Source organism: Nicotiana attenuata, chromosome 12 (assembly GCF_001879085.1).
Source record: "Nicotiana attenuata strain UT chromosome 12, NIATTr2, whole genome shotgun sequence".
NCBI classification, from domain to species: Eukaryota; Viridiplantae; Streptophyta; class Magnoliopsida; order Solanales; family Solanaceae; genus Nicotiana; species Nicotiana attenuata.
In genome coordinates this window covers 14,724,296-14,751,777 of record NC_032000.1, presented here as the reverse complement: position 1 = coordinate 14,751,777, position 27,482 = coordinate 14,724,296, and the positions used below count along the sequence as shown (strand labels likewise).

Sequence of the window (27,482 nt, the reverse complement as noted above, 5' to 3'; positions counted from 1 at the left end):
CCCACCTATCTTTCTCCTTCCTCCGATCGCTGGAATGGTTTGGCGACTGTATATGGGATTGCTACCGTCGCCAAGAATAATTACTTCTTGGTGATTCCATTCAAACTTCACTGCCTGATGCAGGGTTGATGCCACAGCTCCAGCGACGTGGATCCAAGGTCGTCCCAATAGTAAGTTGTAGGATGCTGGGATGTCTATCACTTGAAAATCAACGTCGAACCAAGTCGGCCCCATTTGCAGACATAAACTGATTTCCCCAATAGTGGACCTTTAGGAACCATCAAAAGCTTTGACGTTGATGGCCCCATCCTTGATCTCATGCAGGGTCTTTCCCAATGTTCTGAGAGTCACCCATGGACAAATATTTAGGCTGGACCCTCCATCAATCGGAATCCTGGTGATGAAATAATCTTCATATTGCACAGTGATGTGCAATGCTTTATTGTGGCTTAGCCCTTCTGGTGGCAGCTCATCTTCGTGGAAAGTGATTTTGTGAATCTCCAATACTTGCCCTACCATGTTCGCCATTTCTCCTCCAGTTATGTTGTTGGGTACATATGCCTCACTCAGTATCTTCAACAAGGCATTCTTATGGGCCTCGGAGCTTTGCAGCAGAGCCAGGATGGAGATCTGTGCTGGTGTTTTATTCAGTTGATCAACGATTGAGTACTCTTTTGCTTGTATCTTCCTCCAGAGAACATCGGGCCCAGTTCAATAGGCCGTCAAGAGGCCTGCTTACTTGATTCAGCTAAATGCTCCGGAGTTCAAATCCTGCCAGTTCGGGTCATACCCTGTGCTGCAATTGCTTCTCCATATTTGGTTTTCTCTTTCCTTCTCGCCTCGGCTGTGTAGTCCCATGGGACGGTCTTTGTATGAAATGGTGCTATGGCTGACATTGCTACAGGAATGGGTACCCTCGTTTTGGGAGGTAATACAGCAACTTCAAATGGTATAGGTGCCTTCGGAGACCCAAACTCTACCTCAATTGGCTCTGTTATCTTTGTAGACAACGGTATTTCAAGATCGAGTGGCATGGACACATTTACTTTAGCATCCCCAGAGGGCTGGATCTGGACCACAATTGGATTCAGTGTGATTGTTGATTTCTTGGGCTCGTCACCTTCGGCAATTAATCCAATCGACCCTTTGGGGTCCCAATCATATTCTACCTCGATCATGTGCACACCTCCACCCTTATGATCAGGCAGGGGATTGTTGCGAACATTGGGAGCGGGCTCTTTTGCCACGATGATCTTGTTGTCAATTAAGGCTTGGATTTTATCCTTCATAGATCGGCATTCATCAATGGTATGCCCCTTCATGCCGGAATGGTATGCACAGGTTTTATTCGGGTTGACCCATTGGGAAGGATTTTCTGGAGTTATGGTAGGGATTGGGGTGACGTAACCAGCAACTTTAAGCCTTTCATACAGCTGGTCGATTGGTTCGGCGATCGCGGTGTATTGCTTGGGAGGTCTACGGTCGAAGTTAGGTCGCGGTCTAGGAATGTTTTGGCGGGTGGGAGGTGATTGATAGTGAGAGAGCTGAGCATTATAGGCTTGGTAGACGGGTGCGGGTTGGGAATATCTTGGTGAGGTAGGTTGATATGTGGGGGGTGGAGATGATTGGTAAGTAGGTGGTGGAACTTGGTAGGAGGGCGAGGATGCTTGGTAGTTTGGAGTAGGTTGATATGTGAGAGGAGATACTGGGTAGGTTTGGTATTTTATTGAGGATTTTGTTCTCTGTGCAACCATCACGGCACTCACATCCTTTTTCTTGGACGTTCCACCAGACTGTAGAGCATTGTTGGTAGCCTGCAATGCCTCAAAATTAGTGACCATACCACTTTTAATGCCTTCCACAATCCTTTCCCCTAGCTTGATGATGTCGGAGAATTTCTGGCCTTCAATCAGCATCAACCTCTCATAATACTGTGGGTCCTGAGCTCGGACGAAAAACCTGTTCATCTGTTCTTCTTCTAAACCCGGCCTGACCTTAGCAGCTTCTGATTCCAACGAGTAGCATACTCGCGGAATGTCTTCGTGGGTTTCTTCTTTAAGTTCTGGATGTAGAATACATCTGGCGCATTTTCCATATTGAATCTGAACCTGTCCATGAAATCGGACGCCATACCTACCCAGCTTGTCCACTTCTTGGGATCTTGGCTAATGTACCAAGATAGAGCATCACCTTTCAAACTTCTCATGAAGAGCTTCATGCTGATCTTTTCATCTCTTCCGACACCAACCAGTTTATCACACTATGTCCTCAAATGGACTCTGGGATCCCCTGAGCCATCAAACATCTCGAACTTAGGAGGTTTGTACCCCTCGGGTAGTTCGACATCTGGCTGAATACAAAGGTCCTCGTAATTCAGCCCTTTGATACCTTTATTTCCTTCAACACCCTGGACTCGGCTAGTCAGCTTCTTGAGTTCTGCGGCCACGTTCCTGATGAGAGAGTCTTTGTCATCAGACTCTGGTGTGCTTGAAATAGCTTGAGTATATTGTGGTATGGTTTCCACATAGATGGTGGTGTGGTGGGATGATCATTTGTGGAGTTTAGTGGTTCGGGAATGAGTAGTGGGGTGTTGTTCGAAGTGTGGCATGTGTTGCAGTGGTGATGGGGAGCGGGTTATTTCTGTAGTTTCAGGATGTTCTGCGGAGTTGTAGGATTTTGAGCATTGGGAAAGTTGACATCTGGGGTATTGAGAGAAAATGACAAGTTTGCCAAGTTCCGAACTTGGTCCAATTCTTCCTGAAATTTCAGTAACTTCTGTTTGAGCTGGGCGGCACTTTGTTTGGGAACCTGAATACCCTGAGGAACCTCTACCCTTTCAACTGAGTTCTCCTTCCTGATGTTGCTCAAGTCTTCCATTTTTTCTTTGTTCTTGTTTCTGATAGGACTTGGAGGAGGAGGAGGTGGATGGCCCTTAGATCTTGTGGAGTAGGATGATGATGCCAGAGTGCACGAACTAACCCTTTTTGGGGGAGGGGAATAAAACAAAAGTAAAAACAAAAAAAGGTAGCATGTTAGTGAGGGTTATGAGAAGAAATGTTGCAATATTTAAACACATAGTGTAAGAATATAAATCCTGTCCTAATTTGGGTGCCTCGTTGTGCCCGAGGTAGGCCTAGCGACAAGTTGATTTGGAGAACTTATAATGCTAAATGCCTCATTTTATTGATAAAAATAAGACGAATCCCCAAAACGACACTAAAATTGCAGAAAGTAAAATGTCACTAATGGCCATTGGCCTTATTACATTTAGAGTAAACAAAAGACTCCTATCTACTTGGTCCCAGAAGGACCTTCCCCAGGTTTAATGCTCTCGTTGATCAAATCCTCCAGTTCACGCAGATTCTCCAGTAAAAATGCCTTTGCCAGGCGTTCTCCTTCGTTTCCCTCAGCGTTCTAGCAGTCGGTGACTCTTTTTGTCACTTTTCCTTCCAATTCCAGCAGACTGTATTCCAGATATTCCAGCTTTTCGCTAGCCTTGGTGACCCTCTCTTTCCATTCATTAATTTGGTCACTTGATGGGAGATTCCTCCACCAGGTTAGCAAGAGTGAGGGCGTGCTAACCATACCGAAGTCAGGGAACTCATGCCTCTTTTTCTGCAAAAACAAAAGGTTAGGCCCTTTTCCCCCACCGGACTCGACTATTTAACATCAATAATTAGCATAAGAAGCATTTAGTTCTCCAAATCAATGCACAGAATGTGGTAAGGTCCGTTTTGGTTTCAAGGAAACCCAGTGGACTTCGGACAAGGCTATCTTAAAGAGTCATTATGTGGACAGTATAACTGACTCGACTAGGTTTGACAATGATGCATGCACAGTTTAAACAGAATAAGGTTTCTATGGGGTATTAGACCGGTACCCTTGAGCGGACAAATCCAGAGGGAAAGGCACGGAACCGTCGACTGCACCGCTGATCGACTGGTTTTACCGCAACTATGCCTTTGCCAAATTTAGGGGGTGATAATATCGGAAGGGCGCAACCACTCATTATAAGCGTTGCTATGGGATTGTGTTTGGTATGAGTGGAATATGATGTTGGAGATGCAGTTACAAGAATGAAACAAATTGTCACGTATTTGCACATTCATAATGATTACAATGATTGCTCATAATTACAACAGTATTGACGGAAAGCGGTAAAAGAAAGCATTAAAGAAAAGAAACAAAGAGCCAAGTCAGTTTCGCAGTAGAAGAGAAATAAAGACATAAAAGAAATAAAGAAGCAATAAAGTCACAAATAACATGAAATGGTAAAAGCCTAAAGAATATCCCCAGCAGAGTCGCCATGCTGTCGACGCTCCCTTTTTCTCGCGAAATCGGGTTTACGACATTTGGGAGGACAACTCTATTCCCTTTTAGGATTTGGGTTTTTTGGAATTGAAATTGAAGAGTCGCCACCTAATGATTAAGTGCATTAGGACACTGAAGGTTTTTGAGTTGGAAAACCAGAGTTCGAGTAAGGGCTAGAAATTATCTCGAGGGGAAGGTGTTAGGCACCCCTCAAGATCCAATAGTGTGGTTCCCGACCATGTTGTATTGTGACTTAAATCCAAACAACAAGTAGGCAAGCAAGAATTACAAATACAAGGGGGTTTTCACATAATGGTTGCAAGAGATTAATGAAGTTAAAGACCGAGTTTTTTAATAGAGGAAGCAGTTTTAAAATCTTGAACAAAAGAGGAAATTTCATATAGTTGTAGCAAGTTAAAAGCAGTTTAAAAAAAGCTGAAGTTTGGCAAAAAAAGTAGTTGAAATTCTGAAAATAAAACGTATAAATAAGGGAAGGGGTCCTAGGTTTATACATAATATGGATCACTCCACACAACACCCGGTAACCGTTTATACACGTGGTGTTATCGCGTGGTCATCATATTCATATCTACCCTTTCCCACCCTGTTAAGGTATTAAACACGGAATGGTCTCGATTTACTTATTGCATGCTATTACACGTCCCATCCTATCCGTCCTGGAGGCACTTAGGACTACTAGTCCTACAAGGTGGGATATTAGGCTGATTGGTTTCAAAGGATAAAATCTAAGGCGACATACAAAAAACACATACTGCATGTTGGGGGAAGCATGTAAACATATAAAGGAGCATGTATACCTCCTCAAACAAAACACATAAGTAGCATGACTTAAACATAATTAAGGTCTCAAAAGATAGGACTTTTACAGCAGTTTAAACTTGGTTTTAAAAAAAATGAAGTAAGAACAGTAATAGCACGACTCTGGGCAGAGGTTGGGAATCCAGTGATGGAAATCAAAAACTTAGTAAGAGTAAGATGGATGGATTATTTCAAAATCGTTTTCAGCAGAGTTTTGTTTTAAGAAAGAAAAGTTGAGTGAGCTTCAGAAAATCAAAACAAGAAAAGGAAAGGCAAAGTTTAAATTAAAAGAAGTTGGTTGGTCTTAAGCTAATAATAACACAATTAATCAGTTATTCTCTGGCCTAAAGTTTGCCTAGGCGTCGTTGTACATTGTATGATTATTTTAGAGAATGAACATTCATATTTCGATTCTGATTTATAAAGGTACGTGTGATAAAGTATTTGCAGAAAATGTTTCAAACCACTTAGCCATATTTTAACAAAGTTATTAGACAAATGTGAATTAACTACTGCAACTCGAACTAGTGAGAAGTCCTAAGGGCAGGATATCTAATGCACATAAAAGTACTTAGAACATGGTTTCTAACATGCCAATGCAGTAATGACAAATTATTTAGCTTGTTGTTAATTATTTGCTAGTTATTAACTGATCGTGATTATAAGAGAGCGTAATGACAGGATGAAAGTAATGAACCTAAAGCAGGATCTCTAATGAATGAGATGCATGGCCTATACAGGTTATCTATTGCGCAGATAAGTAAATAAAATCCTATAAGCATATTTTCTACCCATTATTTATACTAAGCATGCATAACCCTCCCCATATTCACTATTCAACCCCAATCGTTTGTTTACAAGTTATTACAAACCAGTATCATATGAATTACGGTAAATAAGAACAAAAAAATAAGAAGTTATTCTATAGGGAGCCTTCAATCAGGCCCAGTCTTCCAACCTCAACCCCTTAGAGTTTACAGCCTTTGCCATGGTCTAGGTGCGGCAAAGCTCCCTAAGGCCCCATTGGGTCCCTAGCCAATACCAGCACCTAGACACTTAAAAGAAGATGCAGGACATGTGCAGTATGGAATACCAGCCTTGTGTGTCAAAGTTCAGTGAATACTCAGAGGTACTCAAAGCAATGCTCACACGAAGGGGGCAGAACCTATTTTCTAAGAGCAGAGTGAAGTGCAGGAAGAAGAGTTTTCGAAAATAAGGGGGTTTGTTTTAAAAGAAAACAGCAGAACAATAGTTCAACAGTACATGATTGCATAAAAGGATCATGGGGAAAGGGGAACAGATAGATCACACAATGTTGAAGGGGATACAGGTTTATTAAACATGACTACACAGAATCAAGGGATTCAGGGGAACCTGGACGTAGTAAAATTTAGGCATGCTAATGTATAACAACAGGACATAGGCATAGCAAGGAATAGACAAAGTCAGACTTAGCATGTAAATTAGAAGACATGGTGAAGTATTAGAGCAAAGAATCAATTACACATTGAGCAGGAGAAGCATAAGTAGAAGAAAATCACAAAGATAATGAACTGAAACAAAAATAAACACTTTGGTGTGAGACTTGAAAATTAATTAGGACATACCAGTAAAAGAGCAAAAGCAGGATGCAAAGACAAGGTAGTAACACTATATTAGCCATGGCTTTCAGCTGGCTAATAATAAGCAGGAGCAGAGAATAGCAATAGAAAAAAGAGCAAGAGAGAATGCAGATTTTAAAGTATTCAGTGTGTGTAAGCCAGGAAGACTTATCGTGTGTGCTATGTAAAAGACTTAGGGTATTTATAGTTGAAAGTAGGTGGTAAAAAAAGGTAAAAAATCACAGAAATATGTCAATTTAAGAACTCGGGATCAATTGATTGAAGAATAAAGGAAGTACTCCCATTAATTAAGGGAATCAAAATCAAACGAAAAGATTCAGCACCATACAAGGCAAGTAGAAAAATCAGGGCAGGGTTAAATAAGGAATGAGCCAAGGTTCAGTATGCATATAGTATCCAATTAAGACCAAATTCAGGAAAATTATAATTAAGGAAAGGCTAGGTAGAACAGGCGAATAGAATGTTAGGGTTTTGAAGGAATGTTTTTGAATTACCAATCAATCAAAGAAAATCAGAATCAATCATGCGAAGTCATGATTCTGCATTCTCAATGTATAAATAGAGGTGAATGAACAAGAGTAACAAACAAAATCAGCCATATAGACATAAGGGGGACAAGAGATGAACAAACACAACCATCCAGAGATAGTGAAAATAGGTTAGGATTCAACAAGGCATATTCGAAGCATGGTGACCATGAGACATTAACAAGAATCAAGTAAATAGGCTAGTAGACAGACCCAAAGTAAGGAAAATCAGGCTATCCCACATAATCAAATGAAGAAACACGCTAACACATAGAGACAAGGCAAAGGAAATTAGGCTAACACATATAATCGAAGCAAAGAAGCATGCTAACACACATAATCAAACGAAGAAACATTTTTTAGAAATTAGGGTTTTTAGCATAGTCAAACTAAAGAACAGTAAGAGCATAGAAATCGGTCAGAATAAACAAGGAAAAGGTTTTAATCATAAAGAAAATTGGTCGAGATATGCGTAAAAGAAATCCAAGAAACCCTAAATTTTCAAAGAAAGTAAAAATGGTTCAAAGTAGAGAATCTTTCAAAAGAAACTCGAGAATAAGCAGAACATAGAGAAAAATATGAAAATAGCATGAAAATAACACTGTTTTGAGAGAACCTGTAACACTTCAGAGATCGTGACATATAGGGTGTGATTTCGCCTGAAATCACACCGGAGAACTCACAGGTAGCAGAACCAGGAACCCTAGGGCTGAATCACCAAGGTCCATAGACCTTGAAGGTCCTAGAGATGTTGAACGGGACAACGAGAGGCCCATCGCAGCCTTGGGGTTGAAGGGAGGTGGCCGGAGATGGCTGGAGAGGCGGTGGAGATCATCGGAGAAGAGAGAACCAGAAGGTTCTAAAGGGAAGGGAGAGGAAGAGACGATATAGAGAGAGAGACAGTCTCAGAGAGAATGAGGGGTCTGGGGGGTAATTGAATTTAATTAAGGGAATTAGATCTGGGCCGTTGATCTCATTTGATCATACGGCTCAGATTTAAAAAAAAGGGTTGGACCAGGTTATATTAGGGATTGGGCTGCGTTAGTTTAATTAGGATATTGGGCCATTTGAATCTGATAGTGGGTGTGGCCAATTTGGCTAGAATTAAAATAATAAAGGGTTGTTTGCTAAGTAGCCAATTTTCCTCTTTTATCATTTTATAAAATAGTAAAAAATGATTTAAAAAATAAATTAAAGGTACTAGACTAATTAATAACATATAACTATTAATGTAAAAATACCAGAAGTGATTTTATAATGGTAAAATGTTGTTAATTGTAAAATAGGCCATAATTGCAATTATATGCAATTTAGCTAAAAAAAATACCAAACAAATGTATAAAAATATGCAAAAATTACCTTAATTATATCTTAGTGTAAATATTAGAATGAAAATAAATTATTCACCAAAAAATGCTAGTTTGGCAATAACTATTGGATTTTGTAGTATTAAAATAGACAATAAATTGATTTAATAAATCTTTTAAAAATAAAGGAAAAATACTAAAACTTTTGGGCATTCTTATATATGCATGTACATGCTATTTTGAGAATATTTTGAGTATAAAAATATGTAGGGAAAAATTGGGTATCAATAGAAGCGTATAATAAAGGATTCGCAGGCTATGAAATTATGCTCTCGGGCTATGCTAATGATGCCTCCGAACTATGATGCCTTTGAATAATGATATGCAAGAGACTAAAAGAGGTCCTCGGGCCATGGCATGACATTCTCGGGCTATGGAAATGGTGCCTCCGAACAATGACGCCTTTGGACAGTTTAGCGATCTTTCAGCCCATGAGATGCAGCCCATGAAATGCAATAGGTGGCGATCTTTCAGCCCATGAAATGCAATAGGTGGCGAACTTTCAGCCCATGAAATGTAATAGGTGGCGATCTTTCAGCCCATGAGATGCAGTAGGTGGCGATCTTTCAGCCGATGCAAGACATAAATAAAGGTGGCGATCTTTCAGCAATGCAAAATGTAAGTAAGGTGGCAATCTTTCAGCCATGCAAAATGTAAATAAGTTGGTGATCTTTCAGCCATGCAGAATAAGGTGGAGATCTTTCAGCCATGCAGAATATGAAGGTGGCGATCTTTCAGCCATGCAAAATGTAAATAAGGTGGCGATATTTCGGCCATGCATAATGTAAAAAAGGTGGCGATATTTCAGCCATGCAGATGGAGGTAGAGCTTAACCTCGGAAGGCAGAATGGTAGCCTTATGCTGCAGGAATGCAGATGGAGACAAAGCTTAGTCTCGGAAGGCAGAATGGTAGGCTTATGCAATGCAGAAATGCAGATGGAGGCAGTGCTTAGTCTCGGAAGGCAGAATGGTAGCCCTATGCAATGCAGGAAATGCAGATGGAGGTAGAGCTTAACCTCGAAAGGCAGAATGGTAGCCTTATGCAATGCAGGAAATGCAGATGGAGATAGTGCTTAGTCTCGGAAGGCAGAATGGTAGCCTTATGCAAGAGATAAAAGGAGAATAGTAATAAAAAAATTCTTAGCTGATAGCTGATAGCTGATTGTGATATTGTGGCTGCTGGGGACATTGTGTGCGGATAGCAACTGTGAATAGGTGTGACGGTTCTGAGAGTTGTATCCTTGAACAGTATGAGTGTATAATATATGATTTTACGACTTGGGTGCCTGCATCCAAAGAAAAATCGTGAGTTTTGTAAAGGGGAAAGTTTAGTTCGTGTCCACGATGACTTTGCTTGACCGGCTTGGCTCTATTTCGGTGATACTGTGCGTATCATTGGGGTAGCGTTGCTGAACAAAGCGATTTCGATAATAAACATGCATGAGTTTGTTAAAGATATGACATAAGTATATATTTAAGAAATATTTTTGTTGATGAATCGACGACTGTGACGTGGTTCAGGACATTGCAACCTTTCTTTCTTCGGAATTTTGAGGGTTCTCCTCAAAATTCTAGCCCAGTTTACTGGGCTGCTGCCTCTGATGGTTGCTTGCGATGACTGGCTATAGTTACTTCGGAATTTTGAGGGTCCTCCTCAAAATTCTGCCCCAATTTCCAATTGCAGGGGGAAATGAAAATTTTATTGAATTGTGACCAAACCCATAAGGCTGCCTACGTATCCCCTCTTAAACGGGAATCAGTTCATACGTAGTTCAAAATACATCATATAGGAAAGCACAAAGATTACACATAATAGCGCTTGACTGCATCCGAATTAATCGGTTTTGGCCAAACTTCTCCGTCCATTTCTGCAAGTATAAGGGCTCCTCCTATCAGAACCCGATGAACCATGTATGGACCTTGCCAGTCGGGAGAGAATTTCTCTTTGGATTCATCTTGATGCGGGAAGATTTGCTTTAATACCAGCTGTCCTGGTGTGAACTGTCTCGGCTTGACTCTCTTGTTGAAGGCTCTGGAGATTCTGTTCTGATAAAGCTGACCATGGAAAACTACATTCATTCTTTTTCCATCTATAAGAGCTAGCTGTTCGTAACGACTCTTCACCCATTCTGCATCGTCGAGCTCAGCTTCTTGTATAATCCTTAAGGAAGGAATTTCTACTTCGGCGGGAATAATTGCCTGTGTACCGTAAACCAGCATATAGGGAGTTGCCCCGGTTGATGTGCGAACTGTGGTGAGATACCCCAATAAAGCGAATGGTAGCTTCTTGTGCCACCGCTTGTGCTTCTCAATCATTTTCCTTAGTATCCTCTTGATATTCTTGTTGGCGGCTTCTACGGCTCCGTTCATCTGAGGTCTGTAGGCTGTAGAATTCTTATGTTTGATCTTGAAGGTTTCACACATGGCCTTCATCAGGTTACTATTGAGGTTGGAGCCATTATCAGTAATGATTGACTCTGGAATCCCGAATCGACAAACGATGCGGTCGCGGACAATGTCTGCCACGACTTTCTTGGTTACTGCTTTGTAAGATGCTGCTTCAACCCATTTGGTGAAATAATCGATCGCCACTAGGATAAACCTGTGCCCGTTAGAAGCAGCAGGTTCGATTGGTCCAATAACATCCATTCCCCAAGCGGCGAACGGCCATGGTGAGCTTGTTGCATTAAGCTCATTGGGAGGTACCTTTATCATGTCTGCATGTACCTGACAGCGGTGGTATTTCCTGACGTACTGGATGCAATCTGTCTCCATAGTCATCCAGAAGTAACCAGCTCGGAGTATTTTCTTTGCCAAAACAAAGCCATTCATATGTGGACCGCCGGTCCCAGCATGGACTTCTTCTAGCAGTTTAGATGCTTCTTTTGCGTCGACACACCTTAGTAATCCCAAATCCGGAGTCCTCCTATACAAGATTCCTCCGCTGTGAAAGAAATTGTTGGACAATCTTCGAAGTGTGCGCTTCTGAGTAGCGTTTGCAAGTTCTGGGTATTCTCCTTTTGCCAAGTACTCCTTGATATCATGAAACCAAGGTTTTCCATCTGTTTCTGCTTCGACATGAGCACAGTAAGCTGGCTGATCATGGATTTTCATAGGAATAGGATCAATGAAGTTTTTGTCCGGATGTTGTATCATGGATGACAGGGTAGCCAATGCATCGGCAAAGTCACTCTGGACTCTGGGAACATGTCGAAATTCTATCTCTGTGAACCTCTTCCTTAACTCCTGTATGTGATGCAGATAAGGGAGTATCTTGGAGTTCTTGGTTGCCCTTTCTTCTCGGACCTGGTGTATAAGAAAATCTGAATCTCCAATTACTCGCAATTCTTGAATGTTCATGTCAATGGCCATCTTGAGCCCTAAGATGCAGGCTTCGTACTCGGCCATGTTGTTGGTGCATGGGAACCTGAGTTTGGCAGACACCGGATAATGCTGACCGGTTTCTAATACTAGGACTGCTCCTATGCCAACTCCTTTGAAATTTGCTGCTCCATCAAAAAAATTCTCCACCCGTCATAGGATTCTGCAATATCTTCTCCTATGAATGCTACCTCTTCGTTAGGAAAACACGTTTTAGGGGTTCGTATTCTCCATCCACAGTGTTTTCGGCAAGGTGATCTGCTAGTACCTATCCCTTGACTACTTTATGAGTTACGTAAACAATGTCGAACTTACTCAACAGGATTTGCCACTTGGCTAGCTTGCCAGTGGGCATGGGCTTCTGAAAGATGTATTTCAAAGGATCCATCCTTGATATGAGATATGTAGTATAGGAACAGAAGTAGCGCCTCAGCTTCTGGGCTACCCAAGTTAAAGCATAACAGGTGCATTCTAACAGAGAATACCGGGCCTCATATGGAGTGAACTTTTTGCTGAGGTAGTAAATGGCCTGTTCTTTCTTTCCTGTCTCATCATGCTGCCCCAGGACGCAACCGAAGGCACCATCTAACACTGTGATGTAGAGTAACAGAGGTCTACCTAGCTCAGGCGGGACTAAGACTGGTGGTGTTGATACGTATTCCTTGATTTTGTCGAAAGCTTTCTGGCAGTCATCAGTCCATTCGGTGGCGGCATCCTTCTTCAACATCTTGAAGATTGGCTCACAGATAATGGTAGATTGTGCTATGAACCGGCTGATGTAGTTAAGTCTCCCCAAGAAACTCATTACGTCCTTCTTGTTCTTTGGCGGCGGTAATTCTTGAATGGCTTTGATCTTCGATGGATCCAGTTCTATTCCTCGGTTGCTCACAATAAACCTAAGCAATTTTCCAGCTGGAACCCCGAATGCATATTTTGCGGGATTCAGTTTCAGGTTGTACCTTCGCAGTCTATTGAAAAACTTCCTCAAATCTTCCATGTGATTAGTGGCTTTCTTTGACTTAATGATGACGTCGTCTACGTACACCTCAATCTCCTTGTGTATCATATCATGGAAAATGGTAGTCATGGCTCTCATGTAGGTGGCCCCCGCGTTCTTAAGGCCAAATGGCATCATCTTGTAGCAGTACATTCCCCACGGTGTAATGAAAGCCGTTTTCTCAGCATCCTCTTCATCCATCCAGATCTGATGATACCCAGCGAAACAATCTACATACGATTGCAACTCGTGCTTGGCGCAATTGTCAATTTGGATGTGTATGTTTGGCAAGGGGAAGTCGTCTTTTGGACTGCCCCGATTGAGGTCCCGGTAGTCGACACAGACTCTGACCTTCCCATCCTTCTTCGGTACTGGCACAATATTGGCTAACCATGTTGGATATTCTACCACCCTGAGAACTTTGGCTTTGACCTGCTTGGTGACTTCTTCCTTGATTTTCAAACTCATATCTGGCTTGAATTTTCTGAGCTTTTGCTTTACCGATGGACATGTTGGATCAGTCGACAGTTTGTGTGCCATAGGATGTACTTAGCCCAGTCATGTCATCATACGACCAGGCGAATATGTCCTCATATTCTCTCAGAAACTCTGTGTATGCTTCCTTTTCTGATGGTGACAAATGAACATTGATTCTTGTTTCTTTGATGTTTTTTGCATCTCCTAGGTTAACAATCTCAGTCTCGTCCAGGTTGGACTTAGGTCTGTTCTCAAAATTTTCAACTTCTTTAACGATCTCTTCCGGTATGTCATATTCCTCTGAATCTATGTCCGTTTGTTGCGTTGTCTCGTTGCATGTCACAGTCGTTGGTTCATCAAGATAAGTAATAGTAATGTTGTATGAGTAAAGTGATGAGAGAAAATAATAAGAGTAAGATTTATAAGAAAACTGAAATGCTTTGATAAATTCCACAATTGTTTCTGAACATTGGAGCTCTTTCTTGCAAAAAAAAAAAAGCGAAAGGAAAGTAAACTAGTAAAGTAAAATAGTGCATGATGCTTGTTCAGCCTTGCTACCCCGAGGCTCGCCAGGCTCTGGTGGTTCTGATAGTCCAGTTATTGAGGCATGCTCCTCTGCTTACAACTTGTATGGAAGGGCCTTCCTCCCCGTCCTCCTCGAAAATGACACAACAATCCATGTCATCGTCTTCCAGGAACAAATTCCTCATCGCTGCCAGTACTTCCTCTTCTTCTGACCCGTAGATAACCTCGGCCGGCTGGAAAGTATGCTCCAAACGGGGTATTGGCTTCTCTAAAGGATAGTAAGGACCGCGCCATGGTGGCGACCAGTGGTTGAATTCCTCCCAAGTATACTCATATCCCAACCCGAAGGTGGTGCCATGTTTTTTGAGCTTGATGGGCTTAGCGATTCCTTGGAGGTTCTTGCCAAGTCCCTTGCCAGGTTCATACCCGCTCCAGTTTAATATGCTTTCAATCTTGTTATCCCACCATTTGTCTTTATCAACGGCGTTGACTCGCTCGATGTGGTGGTAAGTTTCCCCGCCTATCCTTCTTCTTCCTCCAATTGCCGGAATGGTCTGGCGACTGTATATGGGATTGCTACCGTCACCGTGAATGATCACCTCTTGGTGATTCCACTCAAACTTCACTGCCTGGTGTAGTGTTGACGCTACGGCCCCAGCGACATGAATCTATGGTCGTCCCAACAACAGATTGTAAGATGCTGGCACGTCTATCACTTGAAAATCAACATAAAACCAGGTAGGCCCCATTTGCAAACACAAGCTAATTTCCCTAATAGTAGACCTTTGGGATCCGTCGAAATCTTTGACGTTGATGTCCCCGTCCTTGATCTCATGCAGCCCCTTTCCTAATGTCCTGAGTGTTACCAACGGGCAAATGTTGAGGCTGGATCCTCCGTCAATCAGGATTCTGGTGATAAAATAATCTTCGCACTGTACGGTGATGTGCAATGCCTTATTGTGACTCAACCCTTTTGGCGGCAGCTCATCTTCGTGGAAAGTGATCTTGTGACTTTCCAATACCTGGCCCACCATATTCGCCATCTCTCCACCAGTGATGTTACTTAGTACATATGCCTCGCTCAGCACTCTTAACAAGGCATTCTTGTGTGCATCGGAACTTTGTAGCAAGGCGAGGATAGAAATTTGTGCCGGTGTTTTGTTCAGCTGATCAATGACTGAGTATTCTTTGGCTTGTATCTTTCTCTAGAGATCATCGGGCCCAGTTTCAGTGATGGTTGGTCGACTAGAGGCCTGCTTGCTTGACTCAGCCAGATGTTTTGGGGTGTAAACTCTACCAGTCCTCGTCATGCCCTGTGCTGCAATAGCTTCCCCAAACTTGACCTTCCCCTTTCTTCTGGCCTCGGCTGTGTGGTCCCATGGTATAGCCTTTGTATAGAATGGTTTTATGGCTGACATTGCCACTGGAAATGGCGTGGCTATCTTTACCCCGAACGGAGCAAGCCCCTTAAGCGGTAAAACTGCAACTTCGAATGGTGTAGGTGCCTTCGCTCAGCGTCCCCAGAAGGCTAAATCTGGACCAGAATCGGATTGAGGGTGACTACTGGCTTCTTTGGATCGTCGCCTTCTGTGATTAAACCAATTGATCCCTTGGGGTCCCAGTCATCCTCTATCTCGATCATGTGAACACCTCCGCCCTTGTGGTCTGGCAGAGGGTTATTGCGGACATTTAGAGCAGGCTCCTTTGCTATAATGATCTTGTTATCAATCAAAGTCTGGATCTTATCCTTCAAAGAGCGGCATTCATCAATGGTATGTCCTTTCATAACGGAATGGTATGCATAGGATTTATTTGGATTAACCCACTGAGAAGGGTTTTTAGGTGTTATAGCAGAGATAGGGGTGAGATAACCAGCAGTTTTGAGCCTTTCGTACAGCTTGTCAATTGGTTCAGCAATGGCGGTATACTGTTTGGGAGGTCTGCGGTCAAAATTTTGTCGAGGTCTAGGGAAGTTTTGACGTGGGGGAGGTGATTGATAGTGGGATGGTTGGGTGTTGTAGGCTTGGTAAACATGTGCCGGTTGGGAGTATTTAGGTGAAGTGGACTGATATGCGGGAGGTGGAGCTGACTGATAAGTGGGTGGTAGAGTTTGGTAAGTGGGTGAGGGCGCTTGGTAATTTGGAGTAGGTTGATATGTGGGTGGAGGCATTGGATAGGTTTGGTATTTGATAGGGGATTTGGTTCTCTGTGCAACCATTACAGCACTTACGTCCCTTTTCTTAGACGTACCACCAGACTGTAAAGCCTTATTGGTAGCTTGCAAGGCTTCAAAGTTCGTAACCATACCACTCTTGATGCCTTCTTCAATCCTTTCTCCTAGCTTGATGATGTCAGAAAACTTGTGATTCTCGATCAGCATCAGTCTCTCATAATACTGTGGGTCTTGGGCCCGAACGAAGAATTTGTTCATTTGCTCTTCTTCCAAAGCAGGCCTAACCTTAGCGGCTTCTGATCTCCATCGAGTAGCATACTCATGGAGGGTCTCCGTGGGTTTCTTCTTCAAGTTTTGGATATAGAACACATCTGGTGCATTCTCTATGTTGAACTTGAATATGTCCATAAAATCGGACGCCATGCTTACCCAGTTTGACCACTTCTTCGGATCCTGGCTAATGTACCAAGACAAAGCGTCTCCCTTCAAGCTTCTCGTGAAAAGCTTCATGCGGATCTTCTCGTCTCTTCATACTACGACCAGCTTGTCGCAGTATGTTCTCAAGTGGACCCTGGGATCCCCTGTACCATCAAACATCTCGAACATGGGAGGTTTGTACACCTCGGGCAGTTCGACATCGGGCTGTATGCAAAGATCTTCGTAGTTCGACCCTTCAATTCCCTTACTACCTTCAACGCCTTGAATTCTGCTAGTCAACTTCTTAAGCTCTTCGGCCAGATTTCTGATGAGCAAGTCCTTACTCTCGGACTCGGGTGTGCTTAAGATAGGCTGGGTGGAGTGTTGCATAGTCTCCACGTAGATGGGGGTATTATATTGGGTGTGGCAGTGGTCATTTGTCGTGTTCTAGAGTTCTGGGGTGAGCAGTGGGGTGTTATTTGAGGTATGGCAGGTATTGCAGTGGTGGTGAGGAATGGGATGGTTTTTGTTGCTTTGAGATACTTTGTGGAGGTACAGGATTCTGAGTTTTTGGGAAAGTAACCTCTGGAGTGGTGAGGGAAAATGATAGATTTGCCAGATTCCGGACATAATCAAGTTCTTCCTGAAACTTCAACAACTTTTGTTCTAGTTGGGATGCATTTTCATTGGGGACCAGAGTACCATGAGTGACCTCTACCCGTTCAGTTGAGTTGTTCGAATCTTCCATTTTTCTTTTTTTTGTGTCTGGCAGCACTGGGAGGAGGAGTAGTTGGAGGGCCTCTGGATCTCATAAAATATGATGATGTTGCCAGAGTTCACGAACTAACCTTTGGGGAGAGGGAATAAACAAAAAGTAACAAGTCAGTAAGGATCATAAGAAAATGTCGCAATATTTAAACACGAGTGCTTGAAATATAAAGTGCGTCCTAATTTTGGGGACCTCGTTGTGCCCGAGGTAGGCCTAGCGACAAGTTAATTTGGAGAACTTAGAATGCTAAATGCCTCATTTTACTAATAAAAGGTAGACGAATCCTGAAACGACACTAAATGACAAGAAAATAAAAATCACTAATGGCCGTCGGCCTTATTACATCTCATAAAGCGAAAAAAATGAAAATTCCAATCTATTTGGTCCCGGAGGGACCTTCCCCAGACTCGGCATTGTTGGCCTCCTCGAACAGCTCTCCCAGCTCGTGGAGTCCTAGTAGCAGGTAAGCTCCGGCCAGATGTCCGCCTTCATTTCCTTCAGCAGTCCGGCAATCTTCGACCCTCTTCAGAAACTTATTTTCCAACTCTACTATACCTCGCTCCAAATAGACCAATCTCTTGTTGGCGCTGACAGCCATATCCTTCCACTCTTCAATTAGTTTTTTATTGGCTTCCTGTATATCCTGGTGCTCACTTTCACATTCCCGAATCCTCTTGTGTAGTTGGTTGTACTTGACATGTGCTTCAGCCTTTTCATCGATGATCCTGTGACCTCGAACAAACCCGAGTTGACCCAGACCATTGTGATTGTCCTCCAGCCAGCCTGAGTAGTGCGGGGTACAACCAGCATGGTATCGGTCTGGTTCAATGGTGTCCTTTCCCAAGATAATTTTGCAGTGCCACATATGCTGAGCCTGGTACCTGTACGGACTATCGTCAGCCTGGAAGTCAGCCCGGAAATGACTCATCTTGTCGACCCTTGGTATAACCTGCATCCTACCAGCCTGTCTCATAACTCGAAGAGGGACATAAGGGTAGGTTCCCCTCAAACCGATCGGTATCAGAAATGGCGCATCCCTGGATCGAACGATGAATTCTTCAGTAGGGAACCACTCGAACATCCATTGTACCCGGTCTTCAGTCAAATTATCAAAGAGTTCGACCTATTCTCTAGCATTTTCCAGTTGGGAGAACATGTTGGGCATGTAATTCATTCGCTTTGGGTGATGAAAGGCGATATGATCGTCCCAGTTCCTTCGATTGATTTCCTGTCGGTACTCACCCTTTTGGAGATGTTCCATGAGCCACAATTGAAGTAGAAGATTACATCCCTCGAAATGTTTGGCTCCCTGTTGACACCTTTCTAGGGCTCGATATATCTCTGCAGTGATCATTGGCACAAGACTGAGTGGTTGTCCGTCAATTCCTTCCATTAGAGTTTTGGTGACTATATCTAGCCTGGTATGGATTCTTGCTTTCTTCATTGGAAACACTATCATCCCCAAGAAATAGAACATGAAGACAAAGACCCTTCGGTGAATATTCCCCAATGATGTAAGGGCAAACTCGTCAGGATAAGTACGGTAAGATTTGCTGTGGCCGTACCTCTCGTAAAAATAGTCAAAAGGAATGTACGACTCTTTCAAACATGTCAAGTCTGGATTCTTCTTTAGACCCATCATTTAGAGAAAACCTCTACCTTTGCGGTTTTCCGGCATTAACCAACCCGGCGTTTCCCACGGTATTCCAGCCAGTCCTCCTATTTCCTCGAGCAGGGGTGTCATCTCAATGTCTCCGAAGCGGAATACAGACCTATCACAATCCCAGAATAGGGTAGCAGCTTCTATGATTTTGTTGTTGGGTTGAATTTCCAAAAGAGAAGGTAGGTTTCCCAGGTATTTCCGGACAAGAGTCTGATTGCAGGAATGAAGATCCTTCTACCAGCTTAGCAGTTTGGGTGGTTGTGGGTGACCATGCCGAATCTAGGGACTTCGTGCCTCATATTTCTACAAGACAAAAGGTTAGGCCCTTACCCCCACCAGACTCGACTATTTATTATCAACAATTGGCATAAAAGCTTTTTAGTTCTCCAAATAAATGCACAAAACGTTGTAGTGTCTGTTTGGGTTTTGGGAAAACCCAGTGGACTTTTGACAAGGTTATCTTAAAGAGTCATTATGCGGACAACATAACTGACTCGGCTAGGTTGACCATGATGCATGAACAGAGTAAGGTTTCTATGGGGTATTAGACTGGTACCCTTGAGCGGACGACTCAAGAGGAAAAGGCGCGGAACAGTCGACTACACCGTTGATCGACTGGTTTTACCGCAAATATGCCTTTTCCGGATTTAGGGGGTGATAATATTGGAAGGGTGCAACCACTCATTATAGGACAAAGGGGAAAGGGAAACAATTCACATTGATACACATAGGGGTATAGGGAATGGGGAGATAGTAAAGGAAAAGCAACAGCAGGCTAGTGGGGCATACTCAGCAATGAGGAATGCTGGCCTACCCCATAAGCCTGTCAGAAAACATTGTTTAGAAGTTAGGATCCTTTAAGGGATCAAGTTCAAACCATAGGCAATAACTTGCATATTGCCGTGTTTTAAACTATAACTCTCAGCACATAAATGGAATAGGGAGGATGGGTTCATGACAGAAACAAGCAAAAGAAAATAACATGCTAGTTTAAGTATTTAGATCTGCAGAAGTAATAAAGTAGACATAGATGTAGAAAGCTGTAAGTTAACACATTGTGGTGATGCTGCAACTTAAATTAGAACATACCAGTTTCAAGGGAAAAAATCAAAGAGAAAGTGTAGTAGTCTTGTGAAAGCCACAGAATAGACAAGAAGAGAGTGCTAGTAAGAGTTCAGAGGAGATTGTAAAGTAGTAGTGGAGGATTGTTAATCGTGTGTGCTATGTGTTAAAGAGTCGTGTATTTATAGTGCAGAAAGAAGGCAGAAATAAGGTAAGAAAATAGTTTGAAAATTGATTGTCAATCAATTACACAAGGCTTCCCTTAATTAAGGGATTCAGATTCAAACGGATAAAACCAATTAAGGAAAGAAATTAATCAAACACTTTGTGCAAAGTAGTAAATTAGGGGCAAATACATAAAGGCTATTTAAGGACAAGGTCTTTGAAATACACGGTTGTACAATTTAAGGAAAGAAAATCAATTAACAGCCAAGAAATCTGAGGCCAGAGATTTTGTACGAATAAACCAAGTCAGAAAGATGGGAAAGATTTTTAAATTAAGGAAAATCAGCAAACAAATCAATCAAACTTATTTAAAAGGAATTCTGAATCAATCACAAGTTTGAAAACCTTTTTCGAAGAAAGATTCATCACATATAAAAGCATACAGACACGTTAAACATGAAGGTAACTTTGTCATGCCCTTGTAAAAATCAGTAGAAAGAATCCAGTGTAGAAGAGTTTAGCAAAAGGTTCGACATTGTATGAAAACAAAGGTGTAAAATCAGTTCAGAGACTCAAAGTTAGTCTGACAGAGTTAGGGGTTTTTAAATAAAACCCTAGTTCAAGCAAACCATAAAACAAGGATGAGAGGGCAGGAAATTGAATCAAAATCATGTTCAGAAGTTTCAGAAAAGGACGGGCTTCTTCAACAACAGAACTTATGAAGAATATGATAGCAAAGTAACATGCAATCACAGTAGAAGGATTCAAAGAACATAATGGCAAATACTGATACGAACAGTAGAAAAAGCATGCTTAGAAAAATCTTAAACATGGCTCAGTAGAAGACAAACAGAGAAACTTAAAAACTTAGCAGGATAATACAGTAGAAGAACACAAGAACACCGGAAAAGTATAGCAGAATAGCGTATAGGAAAACACAGTAGGATAAACATATAAGAACATGGTAAAAGTACAGTAGAGAAGTCTACGAGACCATAGTATAGGAAAACACAGTAAGAGAAGCATACAAAAGATGATACGAGAACACAGCAGAGGCAAACCAGGAATAACAAAGAAAAAAAATCATAAAACACTTAAACACTTTCAAGAAAACCCTAAATCAGAAAAGAAGGGTGTTGTAAGTAATTTTAAAAATAAAAGTTAGGGAAATCATTTGAAAACTCAAGTAGAGCATAGATACACAACAGATCTAAAAAGAATTGGAGAATAACCTCGAAGGGTTAGGGTTTCAGAAGAACCCTAGAATGAGAAAGGCTTCGATAAGGTCATTGACCTGAGTCGGAGAAGTTAGAATCGGGCTCAGAAGACCAGGATACGCCGGAGCGAGGCCGGAGATGGTCGTGAAACCTCGAGCCTGCAAAGGTCTGGATGAAAACCTTCGAGGTCGGACCTCGAATCTTTAGGTACCAGGCACATAGGAGTAATAGGAGGTGAGTATAGGACTTCCATGGCCTGAGAAGCCATGATTTCCGGTGGGTTTCACGGTGGAGGTGGTAGGAGACGATTAGGGTTCCAGGAAGGTTCGAGAGAGTTTGAGAGAAGGGGGTGTTTAGAGGCGGCTGATTAAGTGAAATGATTTTAGGGTTGGGGGGTTTGGAAATTAAAAAAGGAAGGGGGAATTGTGGCCGTTGATCAAAATGATCAACGGCCTGGATCTAAAAAGGGGAGCCGGGTGGGTTTTTTTTAATTGGGTCATGGGCGGGTAAATTTAGGATTTGGTCCGGTTCAATTAGATTTGAAATTGGGTTAGCTGGGGTGGTCGATTTGGGCTACAATTGAATTGAAATAGGGCTAGATTTTAAATAACCACTTTTCCCCCTTTTATTTTATAAAAATAGTAAAATGACTTCTGAAAACAAATTAAAGGTACTAAATTAATTAATAATATATAAATATTAAATTAAAAATACTGGAATCAAATTGGTAATTATAAACGCAATTAATTCTTAAAATAGGCTAATATTGCAATTATATGCAATTTAGCTTTAAAAAATACTAAACAAAATTTGTAAAAATGTGCAAAAAATTACCTTAGCTATATATTGGGATAAATATGAGAATAAAATAAATTAATCACCAAAATGATAATTTGAGGAATAATTATTGGTTTTTGTATAGCTAAAATAGGGCAATAAATTGATTTAAAAATCTTTTAAAAATCTGGAAAAATACTAAAACATTTGGACACTCTTATATATGCAGACATATGTTATTTTGAAATTATTTTGCATATAAAAAATATACAGGGAAAAATTGGGTATCAACAGGCGCCGGACACCATTGTCAGGCAAGCCAACACTAAATCGTAAATTAAATTCTCATTTTAATATTTTTGAAATTATGAATTTTCTTCAATTTAGCTAGCAAAAGATGAACTTTACAGAATAATAATAATATCTTCCAATTTCAATATTGAATATCCCATAATTCATTCTAGAACTCGGTGTCACAAGTGCATGAGCATCTACTAGGAAGTAAAATAAAATATAACAACTGTCCGGAATACAAATGTGGACAGAAAGGAAAAATACAAGTACTCTGAAGGAGACTCTGTTGGCTGCGGATCGTTTCATAAGACGCAGCTCACCTAGGTCCCCGTATCAACCACGCCGTTGCGCCCAAAAGGCCACTAGACATATTTGTGCATGTAAAATAAAATATACAACATGTGTAGTATGAGTACAAAAATAACGCATACCTAGTAAGTATCCAGTCGAATCTCGAAGAAGTAGTGGCGAGAGGTCGACTCTGACACTCACTATGGCCAAAACAATATATTGATAATATTATTAATCATAGATTATTATAAAATGATTGTAAACTCAATAACATGAAATGAGTAAACAATTCTTTTGTTAATAGGAGATTTCCAACTTTATTTTTATCATTTATCAACTTATCATAGGCCAATGAGGCAATATCATTTACTATCAATGTCAATCAATCAATTCAGTCATGCACAAGTCATGCCGAGGTAGTACGGCCCGATCCAACATATATTAAACTGTGCACTGCCGGAGGGTCGAACGGTGCGAACTATAGATGCATCTATTAAATCTACCGAGGCGTTCGGCCTATTCCACAAAAGAAAAACACAATCAAACAGTCAATCAAGTATTTATCAAGGAGCATTTATCCAAGGAAATGTCAATCCTCTTTTAACAATCAAGAAAATGAAGTTTAACCTTTTAGAAATTCATTTACCAATTCGATATGATTTAAGCAATTTAAATTGACAATAAGGTTACAAATATTGCAAGTATAGCATGCTTTTGGGTCCTAAACTACCCGGACTTAAGCATAATAGTAGCTACGCACGGACTCTCGTCACCTCGTGTGTACGTAGCCCCCACAAATAGAAGCACATATTGAATTATTTTACCTATGGGGTAAATTCCCTCTTACAAGGTTAGAAAGGAGACTTAACTCGCTCCGAAGTTCCATATTCGGCTCCCAAGCCCTTCCAGCGACTCAAACCGATGCCCAACGCTCCGAGACTAGTCAATAATTGTGCAAACCCATAAATATATACTCAAATACTCATAATAATCCAATTTATAATAATTTCTAACCCCGGTCGAAAAGTCAATAAAAATCACCCTCAGACCCACGTGCTCTGATTCTGAAAATTTTCGAAAATAACTTTACGCATAACACCACGAACTCAAAAATATAACTTATTCCCAATTCCATGCCCAAAAATCATGGTCAAAATTCAAATATACAAAATACTAGGTTTTTCCACCAAAAACCCAATTTTCACTAATTTCCATGTTCAAATCCATATAAACTCAAGTATTTAACTCAAAATTGTGAAGAAAGCACTTACCCCATTATGATTGATGAAGATGGCACTCCAATGTGCTACAAAATCTGCTCTCATGGGCGAAATGAAGTGAGATAGAGCCAACCCTCATTTCAAAAGAGGACACTGCTCAGCTTCGATTATTGCACCTGCGGTCACTTGACGCTTCTGCGGTTCCGCAGGTGCAACCCAAATATTGCTTCTGCGCTTTCGCTTTTGCGGCTCCTCACGCGCAAGAGCTGTCCCGCTTCTGCAGAACTTGACCACATCTACGGTCCACGCCTCCCCCAGCAAAATCTGCTTCTACGAGTCCTTTCCCGCACCTGTGGCCCTCTTCACGCAGGTGCGATTACACCAGATGCCCAGCTGCTTCAGCCCTTCCTCAAATTCCATTTTCGATCTGTTAACCACCCGGAATCCACCCGGGGCCCCGGGACCCCGCCCAATCACACCAACCAGTTCCATAACATAATGCGGACCTGCTCGAGGCCTCAAATAACCTCAAACACCATTAAAACCATAAATCACATTGCAATTCAAGCTTTATGAACTTTAGAACTTCAAACTTCCTCATTCGATGCCGAAACTTATCAAATCACTCCCGATTGACCTCAAATTTCGCACACAAGTCAAATTTGACATTACGGACCTACTCCAACTTCCAGAATTAGATTCGGACACCGATATCAAAAGTCCACTTCCGGCCAAACTTCTCAAAAATCTTAAAATTTCAAATGACTCCAAAACGACCTACAAACATCCAAATTCACTTCCGGACGCGCTCCCAATATCGAAATCACCATATGGAACTATTCCCAAACTCGGAATCCCAAACGAACATTGATAACATTGAAATGCACTTCAACCCAAATTTATGAAATTCTTCCAAAATGCCAACATCCACAATAGAAGTCGAAACGCTACCCNGCTCTAATCCCTGAGTTGAGCCTTTTTAGACATAGGGCCTCCATTCCCTAGTCGTCTTTTGCCAACATTAGGGCTCCAATCCCTGAGTTGTGCCTTTTAGACATAGGGCCTACATTCCCTAGTCGCCTTTTGCCAACATTAGGGCTCCACTCCCTGAGATGAGCCTTTTAGACATTGGGCCTCCATTCCCTAGTCGTCTTTGCCAACATTAGGGCTCCAATCCCTGAGTTGAGCCTTCTAGACATAGGGCCTCCATTCCCTCGTCGCCTTTTGCAAACATTAGTGCTCCAATCCCAGAGTTTAGACAATCAATCTGCATTTGGTCAAGGCATGTCTATGATCCATAACATCTTAATATGCCATGATCTCCTCAGACACTACAGTCGAAACCACCCGAAGATGTCTCATGAAAATAGATCTCAGGAAGGCGTATGACATGGTTAGTTGGGAATTTTCGGAGAAAGTTTTGAGGGGGTTTGGATTTCCTGAGAAGTTCATCAGTTTGGTCATGACATGATTATCTACTCCAAAGTACACTATCAAAGTTAATGGAGAAAGTCAGGGCTATTTTGATGATCAGATAAGGATCAGCCAAGGGGATCCTATATCTTCTTATTTTTTATGTTATTGATGGAACACTTAACTAGAGTCCTAAATTGTATGAGTATGTTTCTAGAATTCAAATATCATGCGATGTGTAAATATCTAAAACTCACTCATCTGATCTTTGTGGATGACCTAATGGTATTCTACAAAGGGGATGAAGACTCAGTCAACAGAGTTCTAGAGGCTTTAAACCATTTTAGTGTTGCTACATGACTCATTTCCAACATGGATAAATCACATATGTTTGTTGCTGGTGTACCTGATTATGTTAAAGCTCAATTGTTGGACAAGACTGGATTTGCTCAAGGGACTTTTCCTATTAGATACTTAGGCTTACCTTTGTCATCTACGAAATGGAGTAAGCTTGAATGTCAACAATTGATCAACAATATTACAAGCCGGATAACAACTACTTATGCAAGACAATTATCATATGCTGGAAGGCTGCAAGTACTCAATGTTGTCCTGTTTTCTATACACAACTTTTGGGAATTAATTTTCATCCTGCCACAGAGCATCTTAAAAGAAGTTGATAGGAAATGTAGGGAGTACCTATGGGGTAAAACTTGGGAACAAAAGAAAGCATCCTTAGTCTCTTGGGATAAGGTCTGTTTGCCAAAGAGTAGAGGAGGATTAAATGTCAAGGATTGCAAAACATGGAACATTGCTTCGATGGGTTAAGCTATTGTGGCAATTGTTAGAAAGAAAGGTCTCTCTATGGGTAGGATAGGTACATAGTGTGTATATAAAAACAAACTCAAATATATAGAGTCATAATGCACCTCAAGATGGTGGCTGATACTGGAGAAAGATCAATTTCTTCAAGAACCAGATGCAAAGCTGGTATGACCAGGCAAGATATATTCTCACGGCTGGGGGACGATACTCAATCACTACAATCTACTTGCATATGAAAGGAGAGCACATCAAAATGGAAGTGGCAGATCTCATTTGGAATTCAGTAGCTCTACTTAGACACAAATTTCACATATGGTTAGTAGTCTATGGTAGGTTACCGACAAAAGAAAGATTACTCAAATTGCACATACCAATAGAAAATCCCAATTGTTGCTTATGTGACAATCAGGTTATGGAAATGAGTACACATTTATTTGTGGACTGTAATTGAATTACAACTTTAAGATTTGAACTTACTCAATGGACTAATGTTCAGTTTCCCGTTGGAGAGCTGAAACAGGTGTTGGAATGTATCAAGAGGAAGCACTGGAAAGCATTCCAAAAGGAGGTGATAGTAGCTGTTTGGGGAGCCATGACATACCAGACCTGGCGAGCTCAAAATTAGAAATTGTTCAAGGGTGCTATACTACAACCAGCAGAAGTAGAAATACAGATAAAGAGAGAAACTGTACAGAGAATAGAAGTACTTAGATCGTCAAAAAAAAGAGTAGAGAGCTTTTACATAGAATACTTAGTACCTAGAATACATGTTGAATCAAAGGTCTTCTGCATACTTCTAATCAGCTACTTGTCGGAGGCTTATTGTCCAGTGTACCCTTCCTAGAAGGTGGCTATGAAAATAAGTGCTCTATAGGTGTATTAATTTGATTTGTTAATGGTAATATTTACATTGTTACCAAAAAAATATACAAGTACATACTATACATATAATATTTATACAACAATAATATATTACGTATATGTAATATTTATTCGACAAATATATGGTAGAGTAAATCATAAAATTAATATATTCCCAAAATACATCATATATCACTATGCATATCCAAATAATTACCTGTATGTATATATTAGTTATATACGTTGTCTATGATATAATAGTAATATACAAGTAGTATACTATATAAATAACATTTATATATATATATA

The 27,482-nt window shown here is 41.2% G+C and overlaps 1 protein-coding gene across 1 annotated transcript in view; it reads left to right on the top strand.

Moving 5' to 3' along the window:
* The window catches only part of LOC109235909, a 48,720-nt gene extending 23,175 nt beyond the window's left edge, over positions 1–25,545 (top strand). Inside the window, exons 4-5 of the mRNA XM_019402154.1 lie at positions 24,284–24,444; positions 25,403–25,545. Coding sequence (XP_019257699.1) covers positions 24,284–24,444; positions 25,403–25,545 — 304 coding nt within the window. The remainder of the gene's footprint in view (positions 1–24,283; positions 24,445–25,402) is intronic.